General features: G+C 45.4%; 1 protein-coding gene across 1 annotated transcript in view; it reads left to right on the forward strand.

Moving 5' to 3' along the window:
* The window catches only part of LOC147460853 (DEAD-box ATP-dependent RNA helicase 52B-like), an 87,402-nt gene extending 68,667 nt beyond the window's left edge, over positions 1 to 18,735 (forward strand). The window contains exons 4-6 of the mRNA XM_086508541.1: positions 17,343 to 17,516; positions 17,595 to 17,714; positions 17,817 to 18,735. Of these exons, the coding sequence (XP_086364667.1) occupies positions 17,343 to 17,516; positions 17,595 to 17,714; positions 17,817 to 18,389 (867 nt within the window). The 3' untranslated portion in view covers positions 18,390 to 18,735. The remainder of the gene's footprint in view (positions 1 to 17,342; positions 17,517 to 17,594; positions 17,715 to 17,816) is intronic.
* The last annotated feature ends 697 nt before the right edge of the window (positions 18,736 to 19,432 follow it).

Genomic DNA, 19,432 nt, shown 5'->3' on the forward strand with positions numbered 1-19,432 from the left:
AGATTCCATTCTGTTTAAGACATTTGAACTGCCTTGAAATGAATGTCCTAGACATTGAACTGCATTGAAATGATCTGAGAACAATAGGACTCTTTTCTTGTTTCTATTGATTATAGATATTTGAACTTCACTGAAATGATATGATAGCAATAGTACTCTTTTCTAAACAGATTATTTATATATTTTCCCATAGAACCAATTTTTTGGCATAATCCTATGCTAACTTTTAGCATGCAAACAATGTTAGAGATGAGAATCTTGACGGCACTTTGACATGATTGGAAAAGCTTTTCCATGGATGTCACTGCGTTATCAAAATTATCAACGTTGACGAGGTGGCTGGACTTAAACCCATATATCAGGAAAATGTGAGTGGTCTCAGGTTGAAGTAGTCACAACCAACTATTGGTGAGTTCTAGGTTCACACTCTCTATGCACTTGATATACCTCAGGCACCTTGTGGTATTGAACAATTGAACCGATAGTTTGGCTTTTGTTTTTGGTGGTAGCCCCTGTTTTGGGTCTCTTTCAGGTTTTTAAAGCTGTTCTACCTGGGTGTGCAGCAGCTTGCTAAGCTCTACTCTGAGCATAAGGTTTTGTGCAGGTCAAATTGTTGTAGTTTTAAACATTTATCAAGGCCTAGATCGGAGTGCTCTTGTCCTCATCTGTTGGTGAGTAGATTAAACCAAGAAATAGTCTTAGTTTTTACTTATCGTGCACACGGCCCTGAATGGTTCAACCAAAGAGCTACACCTAGTAGTTTAATACTGTCATTCTTGGCTTTTTTGAAAAAGAAAAGAAACTGTTATGGCAAATAGAAAGCTTAAACTCACACATTGACTCTAAAATCTTCTAAACTTGATGGATAGACCTAAAAAGCCCTATTCTCTGTAGAAAGAATGAATGTAGTACCAGTTGTGTCAATACAAACATATCCATAGAGTGGAGAGAGAAGGCATCCCTAGCACTCATCAATGGATGAGCAGCTACGGGGAATCTGATTGTGAAGGGTTGGAAATTGCGCAGTCCAAATTCAATCGCACCTTTAAGGGGTATGATGTTGCATGGACGCAGCCCTTTGATCTTTTAAGCATTAGGAGATTTGTTTTGTGGAAATGATGACTTAGGGCTTGGTAGAGCTGGCACATGGGAACTTTTCCCGACATTGTATGATGTTTGAAATGAGATGGAGCATCAGAGGGTGTTGCTCACAATCACTCTCAGGAGGGGGTAACGAGATGCTTTACTTCATTGATCAGATGTTGGTAGAAGTTGGTTGCTAAGGCAGGTTCATCCTATCAAAAAATTTAATTAGTATGTCATCTAGGTAGTTATTTTACTTATTTCACACGATTTTGGGTAGGCAATTTGTGAGAGTAAGCAGCGGAGAGGGTGTGGGCCACGCGTGCCGAAAACGTTGGAGAGAGAGAGAGAGAGAGAGAGAGAGAGAGAGAGAGAGAGAGAGAGAGAGAGAGAGAGAACACAAGTGCTCTGCAAATGATGCTCTCAATACACAATCTGAATGACTACAAGACCCTAAGCATTCTATTTGTAGAATCTTAGGTTGAGGTAGGGCAAAATGTGTAACCGGTGCAAAAAACATAAAAGCCCAAAAATAGCTAAAAATGTGTGCAGCCACCTAGGCTCAGAAAATGACCGGCCGCACACGTGCTAAAGTGTCGGCCCATGTAATCTACATGATGTGCGATGGATGGCCAACTAAGGAAAATCACTAGCCGTACAAAGTGTCGAAGCAACGGTGGCGTAACTCTAACACCCCCTCTGAGCACCGGATGCTGAGACAACACAAATGGGTCGAAGGTGAGAAGCCAAGGTCCGTTGAGGTACATTCTTCGTGAAGATGTCTGTTGCATTGTCTGCTGTAGGGACATACTCCAAATGAAGATCTCCAGCCAAAACCCGCTCCCGAACATAGTGGTATTGCACCTCAATGTGCTTTGTCCGAGCGTGAAAGATAGGGTTCTTGGCAATAGCAATGCAACTCTGATTGTTGCACAAAAGACGAGTCGTAGCAGTCTGGGGAAAACACAACTCTCCGAGTAATCTCCGTAGCCATATGGCCTCACAAGCAGCATAGCAATATGCTCTGTACTCCGCCTCTGCGGAAGATAGCGCAACGGTGGGTTATCGCTTACCGCTCCATGAAATGGGTCCCGAGCCGAGTGTGAAAACTAGTCCTGTAGTAGAGCGCCGAGTATCTGGATTTCCTGCCCAATCTGAATCGCACCAACCAAGTAAGGTGCAACCCTTGGAGCGACCATAGAACACACCATGGTCCAAGGTGCCGTTGATGTACCGCAAAGTACGTTGGGCACACTGCCAATGTCGCTGACGAGGTCGAGTGTTGAAGGAACCGAGGACAGAAACTGTGTAACAGATGTCTGGTCGAGAATAAGTCAGCCATACAAGGCAGCCAACAACATTCCTGTACTGCTTTAGGTTAATCTGTAGGGAAGGATCGTGAAGCGATATGTTCTCTTCGGGCTCAAGAGGAGTGCCAATCGGTTTGCAGCCTGTCATCTAGAATCTTTTTCGCATACTTCCGTTGAGAAAAGAAGATGCCGTCTGGTCTCTGAAAAATCTCGAATCCAAGAAAATAATGAAGAAGCCCAAGATGAGTCATCTCGAAACGTGTCTCCATAGCTTGCATGATCGACTTGATCTTGCTGGTCCATGAGCTTGTGAAAAGGAGATTGTCCACATAGACAATCACTATCACAACCAAAGAGCCATGAGAGACAACATAACAATTGGAATCTGATGAGGTACGCCGTAACCCAGCTTCACGCAAAACTGGTCAGGTGTGAGGTACCACTGTCCTCTAGCCTGCTTCAGTCCATACAATGCTTTCCACAACTGATAGACCCAATCCTCCTTGCCTGGTATACGGAACCCAAGAGGTTGCTCCACATAAATTTCTTTATCTAAATCTCCATTCAGAAACACACTATCCATATGGAGGATAGGCCAACCAAAGTTAGATGCGAGAGCAAACGTTGTGCGTATGGTAGTCATGCGAGCGGTGGGAGCAAAGGTCTCGTCAAAGTGCACGCCTGGTTGTGTGTGAAACCTCGAGCAACAAGTCTCGCCTTGTGTTTGTCGAGGGAACCATTGGCCTTGTACTTTGTCTTGAAAATCCATTTCGTAGAAACCAACTTCTGCTTGTTGGGCCTGTGAACCAAAGTCCAGATTTTATTCCGCTCGATATTTTCCATCTCTGTCTGCATGGCACGCTTCCAGCAATCATGCTGGAGTGCTTCCTCGATTGAGGAATGTTCAACTGGTGAAGCTTGAATCTGAGATAGGAGTGCAAAGTTCACGAACTCTGCGCCGTGATAAACTTGCCTCTCCTTGAGGCGTGCAGAACGTTGAGACTGTCCAAGGTTTTGCGAGTCTTGTAACTTCGTGACTCCAGAAGAAGAAACCGTAGAGTAGAGCCAACTAGGTACTAACTTCTCCTTGCGAGGGGGGACCGCCTCCACCGAAAGAGAACCATCATCCATATCAGAATCGGAATCTGACATGGCATGATCGGGTGAAGTAACTGGCTGCGGTGTAGAGGATACATGAACAGGAAGAGGGATAGGGGTAGGATCAAGTGTGGGAGGTGGAGGTAGGGAAGGTATAGGCTTGGATGCTGCTGCCCCTTTTGCAGGTGTGCTGAAAGGCTCCATGAAAGTCACATCACGACTAACTGTGGTGGTCTTGGCGTGAGGATTATAAAGCTGGTATCCATCAGACTCTCGTGAATAGCCCAGGAAGATGAGCTTCTTTGTCTTGAAGTCTAACTTCTTTCGCTTCTCCTTTGGCACATGACAAAAGCCGGACACCCAAAAAATCGTGTGAGACCGAGCCGAGTGTGAAAACTACTCCTGTAGTAGAGCGCCGAGTATCTGGATTTCCTTCCCAATGAGGGCTTGCACCCGTAGTAAGCCTGATAAGGAGTCATGTCCTGCAAAGCATGGATAGAACGGTTCTGGATGTAAACCGCCGTGTTGCACGTCTCTTCCCAGTAAACCTGGGGCAAAGAAGGATGCGCAAGCACTGCACGAGCCATCTCCATGATAGTCCGATTCTTCTGCTCAACAACTCCGTTGTGGGAAGGAGTAGTCAGCTGGCGTTGGATGCCCTCTGACTTGCACCACTGTGCAAAGTCCTTCAAGGTGAACTCACCCCCTTTGTGTGAGCGATGCAAGTCCTTCTCCTTTTCAACCATCGTCTTCAATTTCGAATAAAACTGAAAGCCTTGGACTTGAGCTTTAAGAACGAAGCCCGAGTGTACTTGTTGAAATCATCCACAAGCCTAAGCAAAAACTATGCGCCAGAAAATGAAGGAGTGCTCATTGGGCCACATAGATCAATGTGAACCAGTGCAAGTGGTGCCGAAGCTCTATTCGATGCCTGCTTCGGAAAGGCAACCCTGTGTTGCTTGCCCATTTGGCAAGCCTCGCATCGGTTTGATGAGGAGCGTATCGCTGGTAAACCCTCCTCCATTTAGGTCCTAGCAGCGTGCTGAAGCTGCTGATAGCATAGATGTCCAAATCGTGCATGCCATAGAGAAGAAGACTCCGTGGTCTGAGACAAAAGAGCAGTGATGTACTGTAGGGAACCATCGCGCTCACCGTGTGCATGGATAGTATCTATCGTTGAATTAGAATGGTGACTGTGCCACTCCCAAAGTGTATGTAAGCCCCTTGAGAGTCCAAACTCGACACAGACAGGAGGTTGAAGGCCATGTCCGGAATGAAAGTGCCTCCACTGAACTGAATTTCCGGTCTGCTGTATTTTTTGAGGCGGCCTTTGTACATGGCTTAAAAACTCCCCAAACGTGTGGTTTGACGTATAGAGAGAGAGAGAGAGAGAGAGAGAGAGAGAGAGAGAGAGAGAGAGAGAGAGAGAGAGAGAGAGAGAGAGAGAGAGAGAGAGAGAGAGAGAGAGAGAGAGAGAGAGAGAGAGAGAGAGAGAGAGAGAGAGAGAGATGAGATGAAATGTTATAATAATGTCTTCAAGAGGGCAAAGTGACCTCTGAGACCAAAAGTTACAATTGGTGAATCTGATACAGTGTATGAGTACAACAAGTACAAAGATTTGAAAAACAAAACTGAGACGAAATAGTTGGGGAGGGGTGATGGGGTGAGGGTTGATATAAGGGGTTAGGTGAGACAAAGCTGAAACAAAGATGGTTAAGTGATACATCAGATGAGATTCCTCATCGATCGTTGCCGAATCTCATCAATATCCTCCATGGTCAATACTCTGACTGGTCGTCTCGCATGTCGATCTAGGATGGCTTGGATCCTCTGCTGCCACCTATGTTGATTATGTGAGGCCCCACTTGGTCATGGGCGCTTGGATCTCCCTAGCTCAATGGCTCGATCGATCCGCGTACCTTTGGTGTGGGTTGGATCTGAGATGTGCTGTGATGACAGCTCCTTTGGGTGGCCCCTGGCTGCTATAAAGAAGTCTGTAATTTGTCTCTGAGACTGGCTCTCCCGTGATGTCCTCAGTAAGCTCTCTCTATGTTTGTGCAGCTCTAGTAGAAACAATCCAAGACATCTCTGATCTTCGTATCTTATGACTCTAGAGAATGGTCCAAAACCCTCTCTGAACAGAGTGGAAGTGGCCTTGTATCTCATAGTATACCAGAGAGTGACATGTGTAGTGCAGCTCTGTCGCTTGCTCTAGGCGACATAAATGACATATCCTAGCCTTTGTTGGTACCCGTCGAAGTCGGCCAGTCTCAATCTGAAGGTGATGTGAGAATGTGCGCATCTGCCCAATAGCACATCATATCCCATGAGATAAGTATGTATCCATGTATGCAGGCCTAGTCACAAAACCGTCCTCCACGAGTTGGAAAGCCCAACTCATGCACCGGTTGTATCCATGTGCTCCTGGTATCTAGGTGCTTGTGGTATCTAGCTGAATGAGATCCTGACGTATGAGTCTAGTGATCTTTGTTCGTGTGAGAGATAGGGAGGGTTGTTACAAAGTGATGACGTGGCATGACCACCTGGACAGAATGTTGACGTGGCAGGCGGTATGGACGTTGATGTGGTAACGGTATGGAACCTCCGGTTTTTCTGCTGACATGTTGATTTGGCAGACTGTATGAACAATCCCGCTTTTTGCGCTACAGCTGTAGAGAATTTTCGAAACTGCTCTAATTGCTTTTTGCAGTTTTTGGACCCAGTTGCTTTTGGAACTCACTACTTTTGAGTTTTAATGCTTTTGGGGCTTTGCTTTTTGCATCCCTTGTAATTAAAAAATAAGCCCTAAGGGCCTCACTCTTCAGAGCATCTGGACGCAGAGTCTGAGAGCGGAGGCCACCTATGTGAGTTGTACTTTGCTCAAGATTTAATAAAAGAAAGAAATACCATAAGGGGCCCCAGGTGTTGGGGCCAATACCTCTGGGCATGGAGCTACGTTGGGCCGTGTCCTCTTTAATTGAATTGTGACTTAAGTTGAGAAGTATTTTTAAAGTGTCTCTCTCTCTCTCTCTCTCTCTCTCTCTCTCTCTCTCTCTCTCTCTCTCTCTCTCTCTCTCTCTCTCTCTCTCGTGTCGAAACAGATTCTAGAGTTGGGGTGCCCAAGTCTGTTACAATGGTATCAGAGCACGATCGATTTCTGTTCTATCGGGACATCCGATCCTTCTCGCGACACATATGGATTTGGAAAAGAATCAGATGACTCCATGTGCCATCTCCGAAGCAGGAGGTGGTACTGAAAATTCAAGCGGATTAGCAAGGGACGAGTACGGGTCACCTCGGCCTTCATAGTATGAACTCATGGAGATGCAATGTCAACAAAGGTTGACGATTGCGCAAAGCATATGCTTCAGTTTGCCAAGGATCCACAACATGCCTAATTTTTGACCCGGCACCGTGCATTTTTGTTGGCAGGAAGCTATTGAGTCACCAATAAAACCGGCAATCAAGAAATCTCTTGTCCCAAGGATGTTTACTGAAGATGAACTTGAGGACATTGTTGAAAAGCGAGTCACGCAATAATTTGGGTCAAGGGAGAAGCAATTGAAGAAACGTAACAAGGGAGTTGATTTCCATGGTTACTTGGGCCGAAAATCCTCTTTTGAGAAAGCAAGAAAACAAAAGAAGCGTGTATGCTTCGAAGCATTGTTCGGTTCGTCCTTATCTTCTTCTGACAACTCGACTAGCTCATCCTTTCTTGACTCGAGTGATGAGGACAGAGTCCATTTAACAATTGATGGGACATACTAAGTAGGGATTCGCTATGCATTCGGGTAACTGGGCTTACCCATTAGATTACCTTCTACAAACCTTCGACAAGTAGAAACAGACGACAGACGGATACACGATCTCGACTGACAGAAGATAAAAAAGATGGATTTTTTTAAAGCAAGAAAGTGTTTTGAATGCAGAGGTCAAGGACATGTCACTGCACGGTGCCCCAACAAGGCACAAGAATCAGGATGACTGACAGAATGGAAATACAGTGGGAGGAGGAGATACTCGTTGCAGAAAAGATTTTAGATAGAACATTATGGATGAATTAGCATTATTTTGTTGTTAGAATTTATGAAATAAGACTTTTTGGAAGATCTTGAATTTTTGGATGACACTAATGTTGTACGGAAGAACCTGTTATTTGTGAGCATATAACACGATTATCAATGATATGATGATGATGGCTTTTGAGCGGGGATAGCTCTCGGATTAACCTGAATTGGAAAAGAGCTAGAAGATACTGGTTCAGGAACAGATACTGGCTTTCCAAGACAAGAAAGAGAAAGGTAAAGTGAACGATGGTTCTTACTTAAGACCATCGGGCAGTAAATGAGAAATGGATGGAGGGGGAGGACCTAGCAGATACTCCTCAGATTTGGAACTTTACCTCGATGCTTTTGGCCTAGGAGTGGCTATTGCAAGAGTTCCCACAGATCAACGGGTTGAATCTGTTGCAGGCGGGACTGCACAAGAGGAGAGTTACTCCACTCCTTTGTCACAGATTACGTCGTTGGAATAAGGTCAATTGTTTTCCCTTTGGGTTTCAGGGATACTGATGGGCTGATAGTATTATGCTGAATGACATTATGAGACAAGTACTGCGACTTGGGATCCCCGAAAATGTATTCTCCCACATGACAATGCTTGAGTCGAAAATTTCTATAGACATGACCTCAATATGGGATTAGTTAATCTAAAATCAGTGAGGTTCGGGATGGATCTAGATGTGGTTATTAAATACGTAGTTGGCAGTCATAATGTGAGATTTGGAATGAATTTTTTTGTGATTAATTTGTCCTGTGATGTCCTGTGATGTCATGTGTAGTGATGCTTTTGTCGTCTTTGTACAAGTGCTAGACGTGTCGTGTCTAATGCGTCGTTACTTAAGAGTCAGTGTCTACTGAAATGGTTTATGGCTTGAAATGGTTTTGCATGCGTAGTCAAGGGCGATTACAATTCTTTCAAGAGGGGGATATGTCACAAAGTGATGACGTGGCATGACCACCCGGTCAGAAGGTTGACGTGGCAGGCGTTACGGACCCTAACCTGTCAACAGTATAGAATCCCCGATTTTTCCATTGACATGCTGATGTGGTAGACTGTACGGACAATCCCGCTTTTTGCGTTGAAAATTGGACGGAATTTTTGGACCCAGTTGCTTTTGAAACTCACTGCTTTTGAGTTTAACTGCTTTTGGGGCTCTGCTTTTGGCATCCCTTATAAGAATAAATAAGCCCCAAGGGTGTCACTCTTCAGAGCATCTGGACGCAGAGTCTGAGAGTAGAGGTCACCTACGGGAGTTGTACTTTGCTCAAGATTTAATAAAATAAAGAAATATCGAAAGGGGGGCCAGGTTTTGTTGCCAATACCTTTGGGCACGGAACTACACCGGGCCGTGTTGTCTCGAATTGAACTGACTTAAGTTGAGAAGTATTTTTAAAGTGAATCTCTCTCTCGCGGGGCGACAGATTCTAGACTTGGGGTGCCCAAGTCTGTTACAAGGGTGCATCCAAGAGTAAAAGAACGGAGGCTATCTATCTGTGCTGAAAGCATATGGCTGAAACTATGATGTCATCTGTCCATACCAACATGTTGCGTCACCGTGCAATGCTAGTTGTCAGGACGACTCCAAGGCTAGCCGAGCATATATGTCTCTGGCGAGGTCCCATACGCTGTGTATAAAGCATATTGATCTAGTCAATGCCTGGACCACGGGGGCTGGGGCAGCTAGCTCGGCTCGGATAATCTCATGTGGCACTGAGTCCTTAGCCTGAATCATTTGAGAAATCATAGAGACCAGAGGCCTCTTCATATATCTCCATCCATCTATGCTGCACGATTTGCCATGGTCGTCTACTTAGGGGCCACGTATCTGAACTCCATAAAGCATAGCTGAAGCCACTAGAGTGTCAAAAAACCAGAGCTTTGTTCGCGGTTCCTGATATTGAATCTACGAAGACATCCTCTTCAATCCTCCCAAGGCGGCATAAGCGCTCGTTAGTCTTGTCTCTATTGCTCTCCTCGATGAAAACACTGGTCCACTGAAGACTATCCCAAGATAAGTGTATGAATCTGTGTACTCCACTGTCTCTTGGCCATACGAATGTGGGTGCTCACCTCCTGGCCCACTGTGATGTGGTGTTGAACACCATATCCTTGGTTTTCCCAAGGTTGACAGACAATCCCCTATCATGAACAAATGTGTGCAAAGCATCCAAATGGCGTTGTACAACGTATCCCCTCCGGAGAGTGAGAAATCAACACTATATCATCTCCGTATAACAACATTGAAATCCATGTCCCTGCTAGTTGAGCACCTCTCCGTCTCGCTCTACATAGTCTGAAAGCTCATCCACATACATCCCAAAAAGAGTCGGAATGGGGGGCATCCTTCGTTCACCCCAATAGTGGAGTGGACCACGTGAGACATACCCTCAATAGTGCGTACCCGCCCTACCACTGTCCTGTATAAAGGCAAGATCCCCCAAATATCCTGTAGTGTGCGTATAAGTCTGGCTCTCGGCACTGTGTCAAAAGCTTTGCGGAAATCCATAGTTACAATAGATCCTCCTGCCATGGTGTCTACCCTCCTCAATCATAGCTCTGAGTGTTAGAATCTGGTCGAGAGTGTAAGAGCCCCGTACAACTAAGAGTTCTTAACGCTTAAAGAACTTGACAAAATATTAATCACAACACTTCAAAGAGACAAGAGGCAGAATGAGGGTTGAAGATGGGCAACCCCCCCCCCCGAAGGAAATAGATTTCTACTCAACCCAAGTACCTTAGGATTGAGGTGAGTTACGAGCAATCCGAGAGTGAGTTTAAGTAGACTCACACTCGTAGATCATGCAAGATGCCATGTGCATATGCGTAAAAGTAAACATAAGTAGACTCTCAAACATATGTACAAAGATAAAATTTAGGTGCTGCGTATGCTAGAGAAGAGATCTAGTGTCTTGGTGGCTTGTAGGATGAATAGAAGAGCGCAAAACTAAGGGGAAAAACAGAATTTTCAGATTTATAGGTGTGTGGCGTTGAAAAACAGCAAGCTATAGAGAGAGATATGGCTTCTTGAGGATGAAGGAATAGTAAGCGTAGAGAGAGACGGTGATGGCAATGAAGGGGGTTTCTTGGGCTGATGGTAGAGGAAAATTCAGCAACTTGGAAATAGGGAAATGAGAGGGAAAGAGGCTTTATTTATAGAGAAATTGCTTCAAGAGAAAAAGGGAAAAGTTGAAGAGGATTGTGACAAGTGTTTAGTAAAAGGTAAAGTTTGCATGACAAGTGTCCACACACTTGTCTCTTCCTTAAAATCTTTTTGAGAAGTATCCACACACTTGTCTCTTTCTTTGAAAGCTTTTTGACAAGTGTCTCATCTTTTGGAAAGTTTGTGACAAGTGTCTCGCCATATGTCTTCCTTTTGGAACCCTCCTTCTAGAATCTCCCTTCTAGAATCTTCTAGAAGCTTCCATCTTGGAATTGCTAAAAACACACATGCATATGGGTATCAATTGAAAGCTCTTTCTGAGTACAATACGGTTTTTGCTTCAAAACATGGATTTAACATCTCTATGAGGAGATAAAGCATTCAATGCATTCAACCTACATATGCATAATGAGCAATATTCATGATCATGCTATCTTGTTGATTGTAATTGTCTTTTCAGGCGGATCTAGCCCACACTGCAAGGCATCAACCCTTTCTATGTGCAAATATGATCCCGATATGTATGAGTTACAAGTCATAGGTGCCTTATCGGGTTATCTAGGTGGGAGTGTGTACTATCTATGTTCTAACCGATTGGGGGGGTCCACCTTAACCTGTGACTACTCCTCGGTGATCATACTACGGTGCACTGTTCTAGCTATCTTGTTTTACAAAAGGAAAATACACTTGTAAACTTTAAGATTAATAGAAAAAGGATACAAGTTCTTTTCTATTGAGGTGTGACAGAGAGTGGAGAAGCCTCTTCTGAATCATGCTTGCGTTGATGCCTTGTCTCTCGGCCCGTTTACTTAGCTCCCTCTGAAGAATAAATGCATACAACCTAGCTAATGTGTGACCAACCATGTGTTAAACGTTTAGGCATCTCAAGTGAACTGCCCAATGTGATCCCATTGTTTAGTTTGACTTTTAGGTATTTATTTTACTTTTTTGTCAAAGTCTTGGGTAGGGCAATTTACTAGGATTGCTATATAAGCAACCCCTTGTTTCCATTGTATACACTTTCAGTTATTCATTGCCAAGGTTGATTGGTTCAAGAGACTCTCTCTCTCTCTCTCTCTCTCTCTCTCTCTCTCTCTCTCTCTCTCTCTCTCTCTCTCTCTCTCTCTCCCTTGGTCTCTACGCTTTCGCATCGTCGACTTTGACATGGTATCAAAGCTGTGTGCTCCTTGAAGGCCTTGGCGTGGAGGAGCAAAGAGGAGAAGAACCTCCCTTGTGGCGTTTCCCCCGCACTGTCGCAGCCCAAAACGCCGTTGTCCTTAGCGTTTTGCTGCCAAAGCCCTCTTTGCCCTTCTGCGCGTTTCAGAACGCCACATGTGAGCAACTCCTTAGCGACGACTCTCCCAGCCCCTACGTGTTGAAACATTGCTTGCTGCCACCTGTGTAGAAAACGCACCTGCGTTTTGAAACACCACTGTTAACGAGCCCCCCCCCCCCCCGCCCGTCCCTTGTGTTCAAGACGCCACTTTGCAATGCCATCCCACATTGCCACCCCTTTTACTAGCGTTTTAAAACGCTGTTTCTAGCGGGCATGGGTGGTTGTCCTTGGGCGACCGATTGCGCGGCGAGGCGAGATGACAAGGCAAAGGGGAAGAGAGGGTGTTAGAATTTTGACACTGCCTCGGTGGCCTGTGAAAGGCGGATTAAGGTGCAGTTTGGGAGACGAAGAGACAGTTATTGGAGCCGCTTGGGAATGGCAGAGGAGAGGATCGGCATGGGAAATGGAATAGCTTGGAGCTGTTGCGGCTTGGGATTTTTGTGGCCTATTGGAGTGCGAGAATGTACGAGATTACCAAGTTTTGCAACTTCAACACTGGCGCCCCCTGCTTGAGCAGTCGTGACGGCAACGACCAAAGGCAACAAGTGGCTATGGATAACGGATTGTCAACCATCCATTTAGCGGCCTATGCAACGGCAGATACAGTTCTCAAGGAACTCGACAGTTTGTTTGGCTCGAGTTTGTGAAGTCAAAAGCAAATGGAGGAGTTCGCTAGAGGACAGCGACAAAGGTCAGTTGGACAAGGATGGCCGTACTAGTACTCAATTAGCTGCCCCGATACTCGAGAGGTACGACCATAGTTATGATTGTGATTCGACGCTTTGTTTGGCTCGGGAATTGGAAGCCAAAGGCAAAAGCAAGAATTCACTTGAAGACAAAGTCAAAGGCAAGCTGGACAAAGGTTACGGTAATAAAGCTTTGACAGAGGAGATCGACATAGCACACGTGGCGGTGGCCACAGTGGACCTATCTCTTGGAGTAGTACCTTTCCTTTGTATAGCAATTGTCTACATTGCTTGTGACGACATCCTAATATGGAGATTTCTTGGCGGTTGGAATTCCCTAGGTTGCTTCTACGCTCGTGGAGTAGTGGACATCGTAGCAGACATCTTCATTGTGGCCCTCACATGTTTTTTGGTAGTGACGGTTTGTTCAACATTAGATGCTAAGGGGGGTATTAGAATATTCAACACTTCTTGGTGCCTTAATATGATATAGGGCATACTTATCTCAAATGATAGGTGTCACCACTAGCTTGAGCCAGAGAGAGACTTGTGAGTGGCAGAGAGGGGCAAGCAATGCTCCCTATAATTAATTTGGACCCTTGTGTTGGAGTTCAAGTTATTGGTGTTTGGACCGGTAGGTTGGAGTTAAATGCACATGCATCTGGCAGGGAATCGATCAGACGTCTAAAACACTATGGATGGGCGCACCAGTTCATTGTTGTTGGTCGGATCATGGAGAGGATGTGTTCCATAGTTGATTATCTTGGAGTTTTATGTTTTGGACGCGATGTGTTCACAGTTCACGAATAGGAATTATTGGACGTAGTATGATCTACAGTTCAAAGTTTCTACCAAGGCAACCGATGCTTGAGATGGCATTACTTTCAGGTACAAAGTTGAGGAGAGAAACACCGAGGTGTATCCAGTTGTGCAAGGCCTTCTATTGGGGTGTCCATGGTAGCTTCTTCATCGACTTGGTCTCACTCTTGATGTCCACTATGAGCTGCAAAGAGGGTGTTAAAGTTTAGGCATCTCAAGTGAACTGCCCAATGTGATCCCATTATTTAGTTTGGCTTTTTGGTATTTATTATACTTCTTTGTCAAAGTCTTGGGTAGGGCAATTTACTAGGATTGCTATATAAGCAACCCCTTGCCTCCATTGTATACACATTTAGTTATTCATTGTCAAGGTTGATTGGTTCAAGAGACTCTCTCTCTCTCTCTCTCTCTCTCTCTCTCTCTCTCTCTCTCTCTCTCTCTCTCTCTCTCTCTCCCCTTGGTCTCTACGCTTCCGCATCGTCGACTTTGACACCATGATGGTGCGATAATTTTCGGGAATCATGGGATCTCCTGATTTGAAAATAGGTCAATCGTGGACATTCTCCAAGTCTCAGGAAAACCCTCATACATGGCGCAATAAACATCATAGCAAGAAGGTCTGCAAGCATATCTCTGGCATGAATGCATTGCTCTGTTACCAGACCATCATGGTCATGTGCTCTCCCTGTCTTCATCCCGTCAATGGCTTTCCTTACCCTCTCAGAAGTAAAGAAAAAACATGTCTCAGGGCATGTCTCCGATGGGTCCGACAAAGGTGGCTTCCCTGTAGCTATGTAGAGAGATGTGGCATATTGCCCCCATGTCTCTGTGGAGGTGATGGTTGGTGGTGGTGAATGCTTATGGAATAGTCTCCATGCCTCGTTTGAATCTTGGCTCATAAACAACTTATACAGATCCCGCGCTAGCTGCGATATATAAGGCCTTTTCTTTCGTCGCACTAGCCGAAGAAAGACAATTCGTGACTGTCTATGTGTGGTAGTACCCATGATCACCTCTCTCTGCAATCTGATCCTCGTCTCTCTACACTCTCATCATACCAATGTTCTGGGGCATGCTCCCCGATCATCTCCGTGTAGGCTAATTGTGGGGGCATGCCTTTGATGCTGCATCACGTAGGCGTCTCTGTTAGTATCTGAATGAGCTCATCTAGTGGCCGTCTTGGCTCCTGATGTACACGAAACCCGTCTCTCTCCCTCGTGAAGGTATACCGAGTGTGTGTGGAGACCTCTCCTAGTGGAGTTGTGCTGATCTGAAACATAAGAGTGGAAGACAAGATACCATGATCAAGTGCTACTCCAACTGACCTAGAAATCTTGAAAGGATGGAGCGAGACACGGTTGGGCCATAACATAATCCACTATGCTAGCCCCATGTCGGTGTGGAAAATATGTGAAACCTCCCGATGTAGGAAATCTCTGTAGGCCATTCAAAATGGCCAATCCATGTGTAGTCCCCATATCTATCAAGTATTTGCCATACTCATTGTGATCCTCATCGTGTGATAGTCTAGATAAGCCCATCTCTGTAACATCAAGCTCCGTAAGCATCTCCTATGAAGTATCACAGAATACTATCTGATGATGGGCAGTCCTAGCATTGAAATCCCCCAGTATGATAATGTCACCATTTCTGGAAAACTCTTATATGTCATCATCCAAGATGGAAAAGGGGGACTGTCCTCTAGGTGGTGCACAACCGATGTACTAGGAGAGAGATAACAAATAGCAATGTGGTGATATCTACCGGTCTCTGCCTTCAGTCTCACCCACATGTACCTAGCCTGCTCATCCTTGCGTGCTATATGTATCAATGGTTGCAACTCCTCCGCAAAAAAAAACTGCCACTCCCCTTGAGCCCCGTCCTTGATGCTCTTATCGGGTCTCCTGTCTGCAAGCTGTGTCCCATCTATATCCGCTCACCTATGGCATGGAATGCCCAGGAGCTTGATGTGTCTCAGAATAGAAAATGATGTCCCTCCCACTGAAACTATCCTCAAAGGCACTTACATCAAGGCATAGAGATCCATTAGAGTTCCTGGCAGCCACATTTAATTTAGTCCCATAGGTCACATACTGTCACGTGGAGCGTCGCTCCATTATCACGACCCTCCTATCTCTATAAAAAGCAGTCTTCCCTTTTTCCCTTGCGCTTTAATCTCTGGCATTACCTCCTTCATATGAGCAATGTGTGAGAGTGTGAGGTCGTCCCCAAGAAAAATACCAGTCTTCTTAAGAGTGGGTCAAAATCCTTCTTTGCTTCTAGAGGGGAAGCGGAGGATAAGTGCTTTGTCCTTGGAAGTTTCCCCCTTGCTTTCACTTTTTTTGTTACCTACTCGCCAAGCCTTTGTATGTGTTGGTGCAATAACCCCCATCATAAACATGAGCTCGTTGACCTCTTCCTCAACATTATCTTGGTCTTTGAGGCCGGTATTCCTCACATGTAAGGAACACACACTCCTCCTTTGCTCCTCTGCTAGTGTCAAGCTAACTTTTGACTTTATGTAATTATGTCCAATATTTATTTTGTAATTATTTCTTTATTTTTCTCCTCCCCTTTTTTGATGACCTGCACTTGCTCTTTCGTGGTGTTGAGCTCTTCCAGTACCAATGGTTGGAGTTTCCCTTCTTCATGTGCACTTTGTGAGCGCACCTCTTCAAGCTCCTTCTTGAGTCGTGCAATCTCCTCATCCTGGCCGTCACCTGATCCTTAAGTATCTTTATTGTGCCTAGGAGGCTGCGGTTGATTTTGCTGATGGTCTCTTGCATTTCCTCTTTGCATTTTTGGATCATCTTCGAGGGCGTCACCCCTGTTATTTTGCTTCCACAGGTCCGGGTCTTCTATTTGTGCACTTGTTTCATAATTCGTGCAATTCCTCTGAACCACACTATGTGTACAGTAGCCTTCACCACACTATGCATGCAACATGAGACCTGCACACAGCAACCTGCGTGAACCCTACACAGAGTAACCTGCCCGTCTTGCTGCCCGCGCAGGCCTTGTCACAAGCTGGACCTGCACAAGCCCTCAATCTGCTCGCACAGACCACCTGCCCTGCAGCCCTGCCGGTCGCTCTCAGCAGCCCCCCCGCCCTTCGTGTTCAGCCCTGCCTGCGCGCTGAGAGACAAGATGACCTGTGCGTTGAGAGAGAGACCTGCTGGGCCTGCTCGTGACCTGCTTGCTGCGTGCGCAACCTGCTAGAGGCCTGCTTGCTCACGTCCTGCTGAACCTGCTCCTGACCTGCTCAGAGAGAGAGAGAGAGAGAGAGAGAGAGAGAGAGAGAGAGAGAGAGAGAGAGAGAGAGAGAGAGAGAGAGAGAGAGAGAGAGAGAGATGAAATGAAATGAAATGTTATATTAACGTCTTCAAAAGGCCAAAGTGACCTATGAGACCAGAAAGTTACAATGTGGTGGATCTGATACAAAGTCAGAGTCAGAGTAACAAGATGACAACAATGACAAAAATGAACTGACAAATGTCACAATAAAATACTATGGAATCCTAAACTACTGGGTGTGAACTAAGCAGCTAGCTGGTATAGCTAGATCACAAGAGATCCAGCATCGGTCGCTGGCGGATCTCATCAATCTCCTCCATGGTCAATAGTCTGACCGGGCGTCGTGCATGTCGAGCCAAAGTGATCCGAATCCTCTGATGCAGCCTCTGAGAGAGAGAGAGAGAGAGAGAGAGAGAGAGAGAGAGAGAGAGAGAGAGAGAGAGAGAGAGAGAGAGAGAGAGAGAGAGAGAGAGATATGAATGTTTATCTTGCAGAGACTTGCTGCCGATTTTCTCTATAATTACATTTTTTTGGCTGTTGGAAGAGTGGGCTCCAGCACTGACCTAATTGTTCAGAAAGTGGAATTTGTCAATGATAACGATAAACGAAGCATGTTAATGGATCTGATTCATGCTCAAAATGGCAATGTTATTCACGGAGGTGGGAAGGTATGGGGAAGGTACTGGATTTCTTTTGCAAGTGTGTTTTTGGCTGGTCTAACTGTCTGTGTGTGTTGGAATGTTCAGAAGCTGCCATCGCTGACTCTTGTATTTGTGGAAACTAAACGCGGAGCTGATGCTCTGGAGAACTGGCTGTGCCGCCAGGGTTTTCCAGCTACGACAATCCATGGTGATCGCTCACAACAGGTCCATAGAATGTATAATGCTCATTTTCTGTGGGGTTTGGAGTGTACTTAGCATCTTTTTAAGATGAGGCGGATCCACATTTTCTCATCTATCTTGATGCAGGAGAGAGAGCATGCTTTGCGGTCGTTCCGTACGGGTGTAACACCAATCTTAGTAGCTACTGATGTTGCTGCTCGTGGACTCGACATTCCCCATGTTGGTCATGTCATCAACTTTGATCTTCCTAATGACATTGATGACTATGTCCATCGCATTGGGCGAACTGGGCGTGCTGGAAAGTCTGGCCTTGCTACAGCTTTTTTCAATGATAACAATTTATCACTGGCGAGGCCACTGGCAGAGCTCATGCAGGAAGCAAATCAGGTTGTACCAGAGTGGTTGATGAAATATGCTGCAAGGGCAAGTTTTGCAGGGAGCAGTGGAAGGCGCCGTGGTGGAGGATCTAAATTTGGTGGCAGAGATTATCGACGGGACAGTGGTAGAGGCGGCGGCGGTGGGGGGTATGGCGGATATGGTGGTGGTGGTGGAGGATATACCGGCGGCGGGTATAGTAGAGGGGGCGGCTATGGTGGTGGCTATGGAGGCGGCGGCTATGGAGGTACTGGTGGCTATGGAGGAAATTATGGAGGAGGATATAGCAGTTATAACACCGGAGCCAATAGTGCATGGGATTGAATTGTTCTCAGTTACAGGAGGCCAAAATCACCAATTGCTTTTGGGGTTTTTGGATTAATGAGCATTCTCTTGCTGACAATTGGCCATTACTCGTCAATAATGAAAGGCGCTCGCAGTAATACAGTTTTGCCCATTTTATTACCTACTTGTAATTTTGAGTCACAGGACATGCAACAGGCCAAACCTTTTCTTAGAAGCCTCATCCGTAAAGATGTGATAGAGATACTACACTTTCTTTTTTTCCCAAAGCATGAGTTTACATGGGCAGCTTTCTCACCTTGTGCGCTGTGCAAATTGGATTTTTTGGATGAGTGTATTTCAGCACAAGACTTGATCTTTGAGTTCAGGGATTCCTAGCTGGTTGGCAAATGCCGCATGTACAGTATGGTAATCTTAGGTAATTGTAGGTCAGAGGGGTGAGTGCTGTGGGCTGGGAGATGAGAGGTAGTTCATGTGTTTCATCGGCATTGGCAAGCCACTCTTGCATATGGCGGTGTGTGTCTGTGTGTCTCACCACTTTGTTGTATAGTTGGCCACCAATTTGTGGATGATCCTCACTCGCAAGTCTGAATTAGAATTCTTTTTCAAGCTCGGCTCATTGTAAGTAGATCTGAGGCAGAAAATGGTGGAAATTGCTTATAATCATGAATTGGACATAGGAGTCAAACCAAGGGTGGCAATAAGATGAACAGTGCCCTGAGCCTTGTCTAATCGTATGGGAGTGTTCTCTCCATGCAGGGCTGGAATGAATTCATGGAAGAGGAATTTCTGTATCCCCTAAGAATTGTTCGTTTAGCTATGGTAACAGAGTAAGACTACATTCTGTGCTATTAGGGGACGATATTTTGTACGCAACGAGGTATGGTCAAATTCAAGAAGACAAGATCAACAGGTCGTACCCTTCTAGCTATGTGTTCGAAAAAAAATGGCCAAAAGTTTTCTGTCTTAATACTGATGTATTAAGATTTCTTACCGAATTTCTCAAAGAAATTCACAAATATCTTACCGACTTCTCAAAGAAATTGAGTTTTCAATGTGTCAAG

Source organism: Adiantum capillus-veneris, chromosome 3 (genome assembly GCF_014529385.1).
Source record: "Adiantum capillus-veneris isolate H3 chromosome 3, ASM1452938v2, whole genome shotgun sequence".
Classification (NCBI taxonomy): domain Eukaryota; kingdom Viridiplantae; phylum Streptophyta; class Polypodiopsida; order Polypodiales; family Pteridaceae; genus Adiantum; species Adiantum capillus-veneris.